The sequence below is a fragment of the Loxodonta africana genome, chromosome 4 (assembly GCF_030014295.1).
Source record: "Loxodonta africana isolate mLoxAfr1 chromosome 4, mLoxAfr1.hap2, whole genome shotgun sequence".
Taxonomy (NCBI): domain Eukaryota; kingdom Metazoa; phylum Chordata; class Mammalia; order Proboscidea; family Elephantidae; genus Loxodonta; species Loxodonta africana.
This window is the reverse complement of record NC_087345.1, coordinates 72,917,243-72,931,590: the sequence shown is the minus strand read 5'-3', so window position 1 is coordinate 72,931,590 and position 14,348 is coordinate 72,917,243. Positions and strand designations below refer to the sequence as shown.

At 39.0% G+C, this 14,348-nt stretch overlaps 1 protein-coding gene across 2 annotated transcripts in view; it reads left to right on the top strand.

The window, feature by feature from the left end:
• The window catches only part of SRGAP1 (SLIT-ROBO Rho GTPase activating protein 1), a 334,899-nt gene that overhangs the window by 194,117 nt on the left and 126,434 nt on the right, over window positions 1–14,348 (top strand). For both annotated transcript variants that reach the window (XM_010598491.3, XM_003405175.4), the window contains exon 4: window positions 7,990–8,052. In XM_010598491.3, the coding sequence (XP_010596793.1) occupies window positions 7,990–8,052 (63 nt within the window). The remainder of the gene's footprint in view (window positions 1–7,989; window positions 8,053–14,348) is intronic.

The window sequence follows — 14,348 nt, the reverse complement described above, 5'->3', positions numbered from 1 at the left end:
GCAGATGAGGATCAAAGACAAATAGTCTGACCTTAGACCCATCTTAAAGGTTTCAATTCTTTTCCTCTTCATGTAGGCTGTCATTCCATGAGCAGTTGCTGACTAGCCACAGGTGTTTTCTAAATTTCTCCAGTTGTATGCAAGGAGCCAGGTTCTTAATGAAAAGGACACTTACTCCAGGGGAATTTCTTTTTCTATTCCTAGGAGCCCTGTGGTACAGTGGTTAAGTGCTCAGCTGCTAACCAAAAGATGGCATTTGGAACCCACCCAACTGCTTCAAGGGAGAAAAACCTGCAGTCTGCTCCCAAAATACTACAGCCTAGAAAACCGTATGGGGAAGTCACATAGGGTTGATATGATTCGAAGTCAACTCAGTGGCACCTAACAACCATAAGGCTGCCTTTACTTAAATTTGTTGTTAGTTCTGTAGACCATTTAATCAATTGTAGTTCTGACATGGTGCTATCAGGCTAAATATAGATCTTTAAAGGAAGTTTATGATTTACATTAACTCCTTGATCACTTCACCAAAAATTTTGGATTTGGTTCAGGGGTTATATCAAAATAGAGATTTTGCTTGGCTTAAATTATTTGCAAAAGCACAAATCAGACTGGATTGAAATTGTTTTCCTTACCTGTTTGTCTCACTCACTAAACTGTAAAGTCACTTTTCTCTATCTTTGGCACATAGAGGCTTTCAGTAAAAATTGACTGAAGAGCGAACGAATACATGAGTGAGTAAATAAATGAATGAACTTATATCAGTATCTCAAAGAATCTCTGCCTTTTGCTTGCTGATTCAGCGGATGACTTATAAATGAGCAAATCTCCTTATGGATTTATTTTTGTAAATAGTCCCTGGATTTCTCTTACCACAGTGCTATTCAGACTAAGGTCATGGGTTTCCTACATAATGTGGTCTAGTTCATTCACCACTGGCTATCCTCGTAACCTCAGCCCACTGTGCTGCAGATACGGGCATGGGCTTTCGGCCACAGTGTAACTTAGACCTCTGCACAGTCATGTTTGTCACAGGAGAGAAAGCCAAGTGGCCTTACTGATAAGTTACTAGATTCAGCTAAATGTTCTAAGGAAAATATATTATTATTATACTAAGAAAGTGTTAATAAAGCTGAGTTATTCCATTTCTGCAAAGTGTAAAACATTGAGTAAAGATTTGGAAATATATTTCTGATGTAATGTGGTCTGAACTAGAGGTTTATAACTCATCCTGGTTTTAATTGGGTAGGTTTGTTTACATCAGCCACTGAGAGTTTATACCTGTCATTATTCATTTAGTGACACTGAAAAGGTATTTCCAATTTATCACCATTTTGAGTAGAGAAATAACCCTAGTATGAAAAATTGTGTTTCTTGAAGGGTTAAAGAAATGAAAGATGAAAATGAAGACAGTTGTCGCATCTACTTTATTCCCTGTAGGATTTTAAATCTCAGTCTTGCATTACTTTATCTGTCTGTTCGAATGTTCAAAATCTGGGAGGCTATAAGTGACATTGGTGTAGGTGACTTTGCATCTTTCAAATTGTCTGGTCGCAGGCTGACCGTGACAACATCAGAACTTTTTCACCTGGGTGCAGAATGCCACATTTGCCTAGCAGTCACATTAGTAAATATTTTATGAGACACTGTGGATATTTCTCTTTAAGATTAAGTTCTGACTTGTTTCAAAATGAAGCTCTGGTTCCCCTATATCTGTGACTCTTTATGAATTTCCCACTTTTTCTAGTGGAGTGGAGTTTTGTCTAAAAGAATACTGGTAATTTTTTCCTCTAGTGAATAAAGTAGACAGTGAGACTAATTTCATGCCCTGATATTTAGTTGTGATTTTAATATGTATGAAACCATACCCCTTGACAGATAGAAGGAAAATGTATAAAAACTACACTGTAAATATTATCCAGAAGCTTGGTTCAGACCATTAAGCTCAACCCAGCTTTTTCCACCAGACGTCTTGGAGGATGATGCTGCCTTTGTCTTCAGAGTTTATGTGAATTAAGGGAGTATTTTTTTTTATTGTAAAAGCAGAATCCTGGGTAATGCAAGCAGTTAATGTGTTTGGCTGCCAACTCAGAGGCTGGCAGTTTGAATCTACCCAGAGGCGCTTCGGAAGAAAGGGCTGGCCATCTACTTCTGAAAAAATCAGCCTTTGAAAACCCTGCAGAGCACAGTCCTACTCTGACAGACATGGGGCCACCATAAGTCAGAGCTGACTTGACAGCAACTTTTTTTTTTAATTATTGTTATAAAGACAGATGAACACAAGCTTTGGAACTTAAAACACACACAGTGTAGAAGCATGGCCTGACCCTTTTAGCCAGAATTTACATCTAAAACTCACGAAGCGTAAAGCACTAAAATCATCTGAAACCTTCTCATTAAATATTTAATCTGGTTTTCTTCTTTCTCACTTACTCGTACTCTGACTCAGCATAAGGTCAGGCTTCCTTGACTGGTCATCACAATAGATTTACTTTAAAAATACCTCTGTGAAAGACAACTCATCAGACATGAAAGGGACTGGACAGTGGGTAGGAGAGAGATGCTGATGAAGAGTGAGCTAATTATATCAGGTGGACACTTGAGACTGTGTTGGCATCTCCTGTCTGGAGGGGGAATGGGAGGATAGAGAGAGTTGGAAGCTGGCAAAATTGTCACGAAAGGAGAGACTGGAAGGGCTGACTCATTAGGGGGAGAGCAAGTGGGAGTACGGAGTAAGATGTATATAAACTTATATGTGACAGTCTGACTTGATTTGTAAACGTTCACTTGAAGCTCAATAAAAGTTAATTAAAAAAAAAAAATACCTCTGTGAGACACCAGAGGCCCTCTTAATTGTTCATTTAATCCAACCACATAGATCACTTGGTTGATTGCTCACATGCGATGTATTAATTATGTTCTTTGTTTTAACTTTTTGGGAGGCTCCTGGAAGCAGGCCTGCAGCCCTCCGGAAATAGGTGTCCTGGCCAGGGCCCACCTAGTATAGCACTTTCTATAGTGTTCTTTATAGGATAGCTGTTTTGGCATGGCTGACTCCTCCATGAGATTGTAAACTCTGCAGGGCTGGAGCCAGGTCTTACTCAGCTCTGGATCCCATTCAGTCAACAAACATATATCCAGCACCTATGGCGTACCAGGTACCAAACTTAACCAGTTAATCAGTTGCCACCCATGGCAACCCATGTATTTCGGGAGTAGAGCTATGCTTCATAGCGTTTTCATGGCTATGAACTTTCAGACACAGATTGCCGGGGCTTTCTTCCCAAGTGCCTCTGGGTGGCTTTGAACTACCAACATTTCTGTTAGTAGCCAAGCACTTAACCTTGAGTGACACCCAGGACTCAGGTACCAAACTAACCCGTTGCCATCGAGTCAATTCCGACTCATAGTGACCCTATAGAACAGAGAAGAACTGTCCCATAGGGTTTCTGAGGAGCGGCTGGTAGCTTTGTACTGCCAACCTTTTGGTTAGCAGCTGAGCTCTTAACCACTGCATCACCAGGGCTCCCAGTTACCAAACTAGACCCTGAGAACACAAAGATGGTTAGGATGCAGCCTCTGCTGTCAGAAAAACTCTGTCAACAAGGAGAGAGAGAAACATGATAAGGGTAGTAATGGGGTAGCATCAGCATAACACTGTGCCAGTTTTTGTGTTAAGTGTTTAGTAAGAATCATCCAAATAAAACACTGTGACACAGAGACTGTTGACGTCTCTATTTGCCATTGAGAAAACTGAACCCATTACCCATTGCCATCGAGTTCATTCTGACTCATAGCAACCTGATAGGACAGAGTAGAACTGCCCCGGAAGATTTCCAAGGAACGGCTGGTAGATTCAAACTGCTGGCCTTTTGGTTAACAACTGAGCTCTTCAACCACTGTGCCTTGTCCATAGACTGTAGTAAGTAAAAGCAAAATTTGAACATAGGCAGTTTGATTTTGTGGAGTTTGAACTTTTAACCACAAAATTATACAGCCTAGGGTTTGTGATAAAGGAGTGTGTTACCAAATCACAGAGAAGGGAGGGCCTAATTTTCTTATTTGCTGAGTGAGTCAGAGTAGGGGAGAAGGGTTCACAGAGGGAGCTAAGGATGTATAGGATTGTAACAGGCAAAGAAAAGGAAGGAGAGTCCAGGGATGGGAACAGCACAGAGATGTGAAAACAGGGCCCCCAAGTTAGCAGTTCATGACCAGTCCAGAGAACATGGTTTGAGATTTGTTGAGGGTGAAGTAGACTAGTTAGGTGGGGAAAGTTACAGGTAAGTTGAGAAATTTGAACTGTATCCTGAAAAATATAGCAAGCCTTTAAAGGATTTTAATTAGAAGGATATAATTACATCTTTATTTTAGAGGGAAAAATTGTAATGACAGTACAGAAAAATTGGGTCAGCCAAAATAGATAGCGTTGGTGACTTCTTCAAGGAGAAGAAGCAAGTCTTGGGTGAAGCCCGGATTTCTGGTTCAGGTGCTGCTGTTGTCCTGGAAGCAGCATAAATTCATTATAACCCTTTTAGAAGATTATCTTCCAACATGTGTGAAGTGTCTTAAAAATGCAGACACTTAGTAATTTCATGTCTGGGAATTGGTATTGGGAAATAACACTAAATGAGAGATATGCCTTCAGCTCAGTGTTTGTGATAACATCGTTCAGAGTGTTTAAAATGCATTAGTGGAAATGAAGGAATAAGTATGTAAATAAATGATGGAATCACTGGTAACAAATAGTGGAAAAGTTGGAAACAACAGAGAGGAATGGTTAGTATACTATACTACATTCACTGGGTAGTGAGTATGAATTGATAATAAATGACTGAAAAATATATGGAAGATTTTATGGTAATTAAAAAAAGCAAAAAGAAATTTGATGGAAATACATCAAATCATAGTGATGGCTTTGTCTTCTGTTTTCAAAAATGTGCTTAATTCATTTTATAATGGAAGAAGAGGAAAAACTTTGGGAATATCAATTTTAGACTCATGTTTGAGTTATATGAAACATCAGAGTAATAAAAGGTAGTAAACAATTGGAAATAGACTTGAAATTCCCCTCTTGAGTTACACACTGAAGACATTTATTAAATGTTTTTTTTTTTAATTGAAGTCCTAACCATTTTCCTTCTCCTTGAGTCAAAATCTCAGAATGTTATCAAAATATGCTAGAAGTTTTACCATCATTTGAACTTAATACGTTGGTGTTTTGTGCCGTTGAGTCGATTCTGACTCGTGGCAATCCCATGTGTTACGGAGTAGAACTGCTCCATATGGTTTTCTTGGCTGAAATTTTTAATCTGCCTTGGAAGAAGTACAGCCAGAATGCTCATTAGAAGCAAGGATGGCAAGACTTCATCTCACATACTTTGAACATGTTATCGAGAAGGATCAGTCCCTGGAGAAGAACATCATGCTTGGTAAAGTCAGAACCAACTCAACGGCACCTAACAACAACAAAGAGGGTCAAGGAAAAAGAGAAAAACCGTGAACGAGATGTATTGACACAGTGGCTTCAGCACTGGGCTCAAGCATAAAAATGATTGTGAGGATGGTGCAGGATCGGGCGGTTTTTGTTCTTTTGTACATAGGGTCTCTATGAGTTGGTGCCTCATAGAGGGGGCCTCTTTGCTTTCCAACTGTATACTTGAAGCAATAATTTTAATCAGCAAATCTCAGATAACTTGGAATAGGCTTTATTTCAGACATTTCATAAAGTTATTTTTTTCTTTTACACAAAGAAAACATTGATTGCTTTCCCTAAAATCTATCATTTTTCTGACTTAGCAGTTCCTGTTCCAAGGTCTAGGGTCTACTCTCACTGTTTTCAGATTTTTAATGAAATAGAATCCAGAGGCGTGTTTAGTCTATTGAATTTTGATGGGCCTTTGACAATTCAGGTATTTTCTAATAGGAGATTTTGGTTCATTAACCTAGTAGGCCAGTGTACCAACTGTGCCACAGCAAGGGTGTTCGGGTTTAAAGACCTCTTCTTTTGGGGTACAGAATAGTATTTAGAAAAAAGAGCTGATTCTGCCTACCTTATTATCTGAAACCTTGTAAAATATGAAACAAAGAATCTTCTTGCTTGCTCTAAGATATTTGGCCTAGGGTAGCTCGGAGGGCCTTTGTAAACTCAAACCTAAGTCTTTAACCTGACACTGAATATTCTTACATTGGGCTGATTGTACCTAGGGAATTTTTTGTTTGTTTTATTCTGTTCTAAAATCTTAGCTAAGAAGTATTTTCTTTTTGGACTTGCTACCTGAAACGTGCAGAGCTAAGCAAAGTTACTTGGTGGCCTTTGATCCCATTAGAGAGTTCAGAAGTGGTGGCCTGGATCCTTGAATGAAATCTGATATTAAAATAACACCAAACTAAAGTCATGTAATGTACCCGTTCAGAATAACCAGGACGTAGGGGAAATAAAATGAATTTCAATTGGCTTCCTTTGCTCACTTGACTTTCCTCTCACTTTTGAGTAAATTTTAACCCACACCTCTGCTTATCAAAGACATGGCAAAACGTAAAATCCCTAATTCCAATTTAGAAATTTTAGAAGCTATCAAAACTTGATAAACAGCAGCACTGTCTTCAGCACTCCAAGAAAACCTAGTGACAAGTGCTGCTAATGAATTTGAATTTCGCCAAGTTCAGGTACTACTCCAATGTCATCTACGCACACTATTTTATCTTTCATGAATCTTGGCCTCATCACATTTGGCCGTTTTTGAGGCCTGACCCAATGAGCTTGTGTTTGCAGGTGGACTCTGCTTCACCTGGGCCCTAGTATATTCTTCAGTGTGGTCTGTGAACCTTTTCCTCCTGGCTTCTCAGCAATGGCAAGCAGGCAGCCTTCAGCAAATGTGGTGATTACCCCAGAGTTTCAGCTCGTTTATGGGGTCATTCCTCAAGGGTTTATTGGAAGCTTACTGTGTGCTAAGCAGGGCCAAGACTAGGGTGAGAGTGAATGCCTCCTTAAATTCTGCACCATTAGTGCCTCATTCGCCTCACCCTAGCCCTGGCCCTATGTCCAAGCACCATGCAGGAGACTAGGGTTGCAGAGCTGATTATGATATCAGCAGTCCAGTGGGAGACACATAAATGAGACAGTGGGAGTTGTTTTTATTGTCTCAAATTGTAGATTAAGCCATGCTGCACATTTTTTCTATTCTCTGTAGGTGACTACATAATAAACTCAAAACAGAAAAAAAGTCTGAAGGTATTTTATTTAAAATAGGTTACAGATTTTGCATATATATATATATATATATATATATATATATACATACGTACATTCCTCTATCAAACTCTTAGAATTAGCCCAGGAAGAGTACTTTAAATGCTGTTATTTACCAGCTGGGTAGAAGAATAAAACTGTTTTGTTTTTGCCTTCATTAAATAATAACAAATACAGAGGAAAGGTGTATGGACCCTATGTGGACTTATCATCTCATTCCTTACAAAGTGATTTCTTAAAATTATAATCAAATAGTTATTTCGGAAAGGAGTTAAGTTCCCTTTTGATCTCTAACTTAGCTTTTTGAGAATCAGACTGCAAAATTCCTTTGTGATGGTGCTTAGGTGGTAGGTAGGATGCTCAAGTTAACCTTTAATGACTTTAGTTCTGCAACTCAACTTCTGAACAAGCACGATACTTCGCCCTGCTTTTTCTTGATAGAGTCTGGTTTGGATGGGGGGCAGGCTTTCAGGCTGTCCGCTTGTTTGCTTCTGTTCAGTAGTGGTGGCCATCAGCGCCCCAAACGAAAAACTCAGCATCGGTGCCCGTCGTTTAGTATTTAGAAAGGGCCATTGAGTTGAAGATGTTAATTACATCACGGCCATGCTGGCCTTTTGCCGTGTTACCTACATTCTTCTATTTTCAATTGGTGGACTTTTTAAGGTTTAAATAATTTAGAAACAACCTTCTGTTAAACATTTTTAAATACATATTCTTTCTTAATTTCTTCTTAATTACAGAGTAAAGAAATTGCATTCCAACTTCATGAGGATTTAATGAAGGTTCTTAATGAGCTTTATACGGTAAGCACATACTCTTTCTTCTGTTGCAGGTATCCTTGTTCAGAACCCTGGTTTGTAGAAGCACTGCTCATGTTAGACCTGATTCCAAACCAGAGTGTTGATGCTCGCTTCTTTGGTTGAAATGTGGAACCAAATAGATAGATGCACATTGCTGTATTTCTTTACTAACCCATCCCAATTTGGGGAGACTTGTTTTCAAAAATATAGGTGTCCCAAGAAGACACATTTTTAACTGGTTGGATCATTATGTTAACTGTGCATGTATTAAATTCCAGACTATTTTGTTTTAAATTGTTGTCATTCCTAGATTAACTATTTCTGGGACTTTAGCAATTTAGAATTGCTTTATTCTGGTACTTTAATTTATTTTTCTTCCCATTTCAGTTCAATTAATTGTTTGGCTAGTGACTTAAAATGTAATGCATTACTTTTTTTTTTGTATCTATTTTTCCTTCTTGGCAACAATTTGCTTCTTTGAACTTAAATTTTATTTAGGGTACAGTATGTAATCGTAAGAAATTAGATGCTTAAAAACTATGTTGAAAAATAAAACAAAAAAAATTCTAAAACCAATTAAGGTTTCAAAGTTGCAGTTTAGCCATATGCCCCTGTGAATTTTTTAACACTTGATCATATCATTAAATACAAGGTTTTTTGGAGGAGTTTTTATTTTTTAAAAGAGAATAACAATGAGAAGTGGGCAATATTAATTTGTCCTGACTATAGATATTTAGGGGAAACCGTGGTGGCATAGTAGTTAAGTGCTATGGCTGTTAACCAAAGGGCTGGCAGTTTGAATCCACCAGGCGCTCCTTGGAAACTCTATGGGGCAGTTTTACTCTGTCCTATAGGGTCACTGTGAGTCGGAATCAACTCGACGGCACTGGGTTTGGTTTTGGTTTTGGTTTATAGATATTTAAGAGCCCTGGTAGCATGGTCATTAGGAACTTGGCTGGTAACCAAAAGGTCGGCAGTCAGATCCGCCAGCTGCTCCTTGGAAACCCTATGGGGCAGTTCCACTCTGTTCTGTTGGGTTGCTATGAGTCAGAATCGACTCGACTGCAACAGGTTTGATTTTTTTTTTTTAATGGATGTTTACATTTTTATTGCACAAGATTACTTAGAATTTTTCTTTTCATGCAAATTAAACCTGAAACTTTTGAAAATATATTACTTGCTTTATAAATTGTTCTTAAAAGGCCATATGTATCAATTGCAATTTTGTGAATTAAATCATTTTTAATGCTTCATGGGCACTTGTTAATTAAGGAATCCATAATATTAAACTTTTATAAAAGGAATGGTAGTTTTATAAAATGAACTTTTCATTTTTTTTGTATGTGTGTGATAATTCTGTATTTTTATATAGCGTGTTTGCTGTACCTGTGCTTATAAATTGAATGATAGTTTCTGTGAGTTTGTTAGGAGCCCTCATGGCACAACAGTTAAGTGCTCAGGTGCTAACGGAAAAGTTGGAAATTCAAAACTACCCAACAGCTCTGTGGGAGAAAGACCTGATAATCTGCTCCCATAAATATTACAGCCTAGGAAACCCTGTGGAGCAGTTCTACTCTGTCACATGGGGTTGCTATAAGTCGAAAATCAACTTGACAGCACTTAACAAGTTCCTCCACCAGAAACATTTACCTTTATGTAGGTTGAGGGTGCAAAAGCCTTATTTGATAGGGTCACACCCATATACAACATACCCAATAAAGTTGATTTTTTTAGATGATCAAGCCCAATTGTTGACCCATGCTTTGTGTGATTTGTTAATATCTGATAACCTAAGGTATAAATAATTTTTAGGTGCCCTGGGTATAAAATGTAAAAGGTTAAATGACCGTCATGCCTCTGAGACTACCAAGAAAAATAAGTAGAAAGTCTGTGTCATCTTTCATTAAACGTGTATGTGTGCGCACGCGTGCACGCTCTGGTGAAAATTTACAGTTCACGTTAGTTTCTTATTCAAAAATTTACGCACAGGTTGTTTTGTGACATCCATTGCAATCCCTGCAAGGTGACAGTACTTTCCTTCTTTCCACCTCAGGTTCCCTGTGTCCACTTATCCAGTTTTCCTGTCTCTTCCTGCTTTGAGGCAGGTGTTGCCCATTTCGTCTTATATATTCGATTGAACTAAGAAGCATGTTCCTCACGTGTGTTATTTGTTTTGTAGGCCTTTCTAGTCTTTGAAAAGTAGACTTCGGGAGCGGCTTCAGTTCTGAGTTAGCAGGGTGTCATTGAACTGTTTTAAAATGAAGACTTCGTGGTACTTCCCTTGTGGTTGCCTTTGCTGGAACATTGTTTTACCTAGAAATACAAATCAATCCCTAATACTTTTGAAAATAAGTTTATTGGCTGTCATAGCTTAGTAGACAAGAGCCTGGTGATGGTGGCCTGATACTAGTAATACTAGTCAAAGCAACTGTGGCAGATGAAAAAGTCAGTAGGATGTTGTGAAAATTTTATCAGTGAGGAATGTGTGTAGTGGAATTTCCCCTAGATTCAGCCTGCCAGTTGAATTTAGACCTTTAGTAGACTCTGCACAGCTGAATCAAGTATGCAGACACCTCCTCCAAACTCTTATCAAAATCAATCTGAAAGCCTCAAGGAACCAGGGTCTAGGCAAAGCCTCTAGAGGTTGAACGACCCTGTCGTAGTCCTTTAATCTCTCTGAATCAACTGAGGAATAAAGGAATAATAGAGGCAGGCAATGAGGTTTTAATTAGGTAATCTGTATATTGCTTTGAGCTCCTGGGAAAATTTTTTATTTTAATCAGAGAGCATGCACAGCCAGGGCCAGAGGTCATATTCCTTGGGGAGATGCCTTCATATTACACACAGTCTTTTTACTCTAAAAAGAGATGATGTTTGGTCTCTCTTGCACTTTAAATTCAGACAGAAATTCTATCATATTTCATATGGAATCTATTATACATACTGTGCACCTGTACTGAATTGGTAGTTTCTATGCATTTGTTAAGAGCCCTGGTGGCACAACAGTTAAGCACTCAATTGCTCACCGAAAGGTTGGCAATTCAAACCTGCTCAGTAGGTTTGCAAAAGAAGGACTGGAGATGAGGATTATTTGAACTGTGAGCCAGGGTTTGGAAGAGTGTGGCTTAGGTTCCATATACAACCATTGACTGGTATTTTGGTCTTGAACAAATAACCTACTGAGTTACACTATGCATCGAATGTCATACAGCTGAGTATGTGATAATGATCCCTAAGGCAACACTTTAACCGCTGTGCCACCAGGGCTCCTATGAAATATGTAGCCTCATAGAATTGAGGGTGCGATTTAATTGTCTTTTCAGACAAATATTCACCCCTCCCTTCCTCTCAGCACCTGAGGCTCCTTGAGAGTTGAAGGTAAACATCTTGAGAAACGTATTAACTTTTTTCTCGCAGTGGAGTTTAAACTAAATTATAGCCTGCCGCAGGGGTGGACTTCCCTTTTCCAAAAATATTTCTCCCACAGGTCTGTTGGTTATTCCAAACGTTATATTGTAAGGCTTTGTCTTAAATATAATAACAAATGTCCAGGAAGGAGAACATAAAGATTCCTAATGATCACTTTGTACCTTAGAGCGAATCGAGTTTTATCAGTTCCTTTGAAAACAGGTTGTGTGAAGAAGGCAAGAAACCCTGGACTTCTGGACCGGGGAGAGAGGGTGGTGGTGGTAGAGCGGCTTCTGCAAGAGGAGGAAAGGCTGTGAAGACATGCGCTTCTTTTCCCACATTTTCGCCTTGATGTGGCCTTTATTTGCAGAAACAGAGCCACAAAACAATTTTCAGCCTCCATCTGGATTCTTAGACCACCACCACAAGGATCAGCTTGAAGCAGGATTACATTTGACATTTGGCCTTGAGTAATAGTGGCACCCAAAATAATGACATAAACAAAATAGAAGTTTATTTTCTCTCTCATATAAAAAAAGTCCAGAGGTGGGCATTCTTAAGCTGGTATGGAGGTGATATATATCTGCCTGGGAATTAGGTTCTTCCTAATTCACTATTCAGAGAAATCTAAGTGTAGTCTTTGTCTTTGTAGTTCAGTATAGTTGTTAAAACTCCAACTATTACATCCACATTCCCGGCAGCTGAATGTAGAATGGGAAGAGAGCAGGCCCTCCGTCTCTTAAGGAGACTTAATGAAAGTCTCCTATAGTACTTTTACATCTCATCGGTCAGAACTTAGACCATGATCCTACCAGGCGGCAGGGAAGTCTGGGAATTATAGTCTTTTAGCTGGCCAGCTCATTATCAACCAGATAAAAATTGTGGGCTCTGTTGATTTGAGAGAGAAAGGGAGACATTTTTTTTTTTTTAGCTGTGCGTGCTTGAGTGGCTCACATTTATCACATGCTTGCTGTGTATGTGCCAGTTACTGTGTTAAACACATTAACTTGCATTATTTCACGTCATTTTTACAACATCATCTCTATGAGGTGGCTACTCTCATTATCCCCATTTTACAGATGAGAAAAGCTGTAAGACTCAGGGAGCTAAGGCGTTTGCCTCAGGTTGCACAGTAAGCAGTGGAGTGGAGTCTCAAATCCAGGTGTGGCTCCAGAGCCTGTGCCCTTTATAGCTCCTTGGCTATATTGTCATACTTTTAGGGAACCATTTTCTAAGGTCTCTAAATGTTAATGCCTTCCCCAAGCACAAAAAATTTAAACAATTTATCACCTGTTTATTTGTATTTTTTAGGATCAATACTAACGTCGCTTTAACAAAAACACAGGTGAAAAATTGACAGTGTGGCCCCCTGGCAACCTGTATTTCTTAGAAAGGTTTGTTTAAATAAATGATCCAGCAGATGGAACTCATTGAGCTAAAAGTAAAAGGGTGAGCCAAGATCCTCAAACTCCGTTTCTCAATCTAATCTGCTCAAGGATAGAATAAGTAGTTTCGGGAGTTAAGAAACCAAGGAAGGGTCCTCTAATGAAACAAAAATAATTGGATTGGCCATCAGCAAACTTGTATCTGAAGAGCAGCTCGTTCATTGCTAGTTGTAAGACACTGGGAAATCCCTTAGCCCCACTCCCACCCCTGGGCACCTGGCAAGGCATCACAGCATAATGGGGAAGGGTCAGTGCTTAAGGCACAGCCTCCCTCACCACTTTCTGGCTGTGTGTAACTCTGTGCCTTGGTTTCCTTATCTGTAAAATGGAGATAATAATAATACTAAACTCTTAAAGAGTTGTTATAGAAACTAAATGTCATAAAGACTAATTCATTTATTCAACAAACATTTTTTGAATGCTCACTGTACCAAAACAAAAAACCAAGCCCATTGTCATCGAGTTGATTCCAACTAGTGTCAACCCCATGTGTTACAGAGTAGAACTGCTGCATAGGGTTCTTTTGGCTGTTAATCTTTACAGAAGATTTTGCCAAGTCTGTCGCTATGAGTCGGAATCGACTCGATGGCCCTGGGTTTGGTTTTGGTTTTTGGTTCTTCCATTGAGCCTTTAGGTGGGTTTGAACCACCTATCTTTAGGTTAGCAGCCAATTGCAAACCTACTGTACCAGGCACTGTTAAAATACCTCCTCTCACGGCATGTGTAGTCTTAGCGAGGGGAGACAGACGATATACAGAAAAATATGTGATATAGCTGGTGTAAGCGCTAAGAAGAAAAATAAATTTGATTTAATACAGATAAAGCATTTAGAACAGTGGCTGGCATATAATAAGTGCTTAATAAATTTTTTTTTTTTATAATAAATGTCAGTAGCTAATGTCATCATTATGGCCATAGCCCTCTTCATCATCACTGGAGTGGGGATGATAACAGCTTCTTGTCTGTTTCAGAGTCAATGATGTGAAATTAAAGATTTTTTTTTACTTATAGATAGGGTTCTCCCCCACATACACCATGGAGATATGTTATTACCTTTGTATAAAAATAATAAAAAATTTAAAAAAAGGAGAAGCTAACTTCCCCTAAGAAAACTAAATCAATAACAAATGTTAATAAGGCTGTAATTGGGGAAGTGGAGGAGCCCTGGTGGTTAAAGCACTCGGCTGCTAACCCAAAGGTCAGCAGTTCAACCCCCCTTAGCCACTCCGTGGAGAAGGATGTGGCAGTCTGCTTCTGTAGAGATTTTACAGTCTTGGAAGTCCTAGGAGGCTATTCTACTCTGTCCTGCAAGGTCCCTGTGAGTCTGAATTGACTCGGGAGCAGTGAGTAATTGGAGAAGTGGGGATGATAAGGAACAAAAACAGAGAAAAATGGTGACACTAAAGGTTAGGGAGCGTTCAACACCAAATTTGCCACCATCAGTCT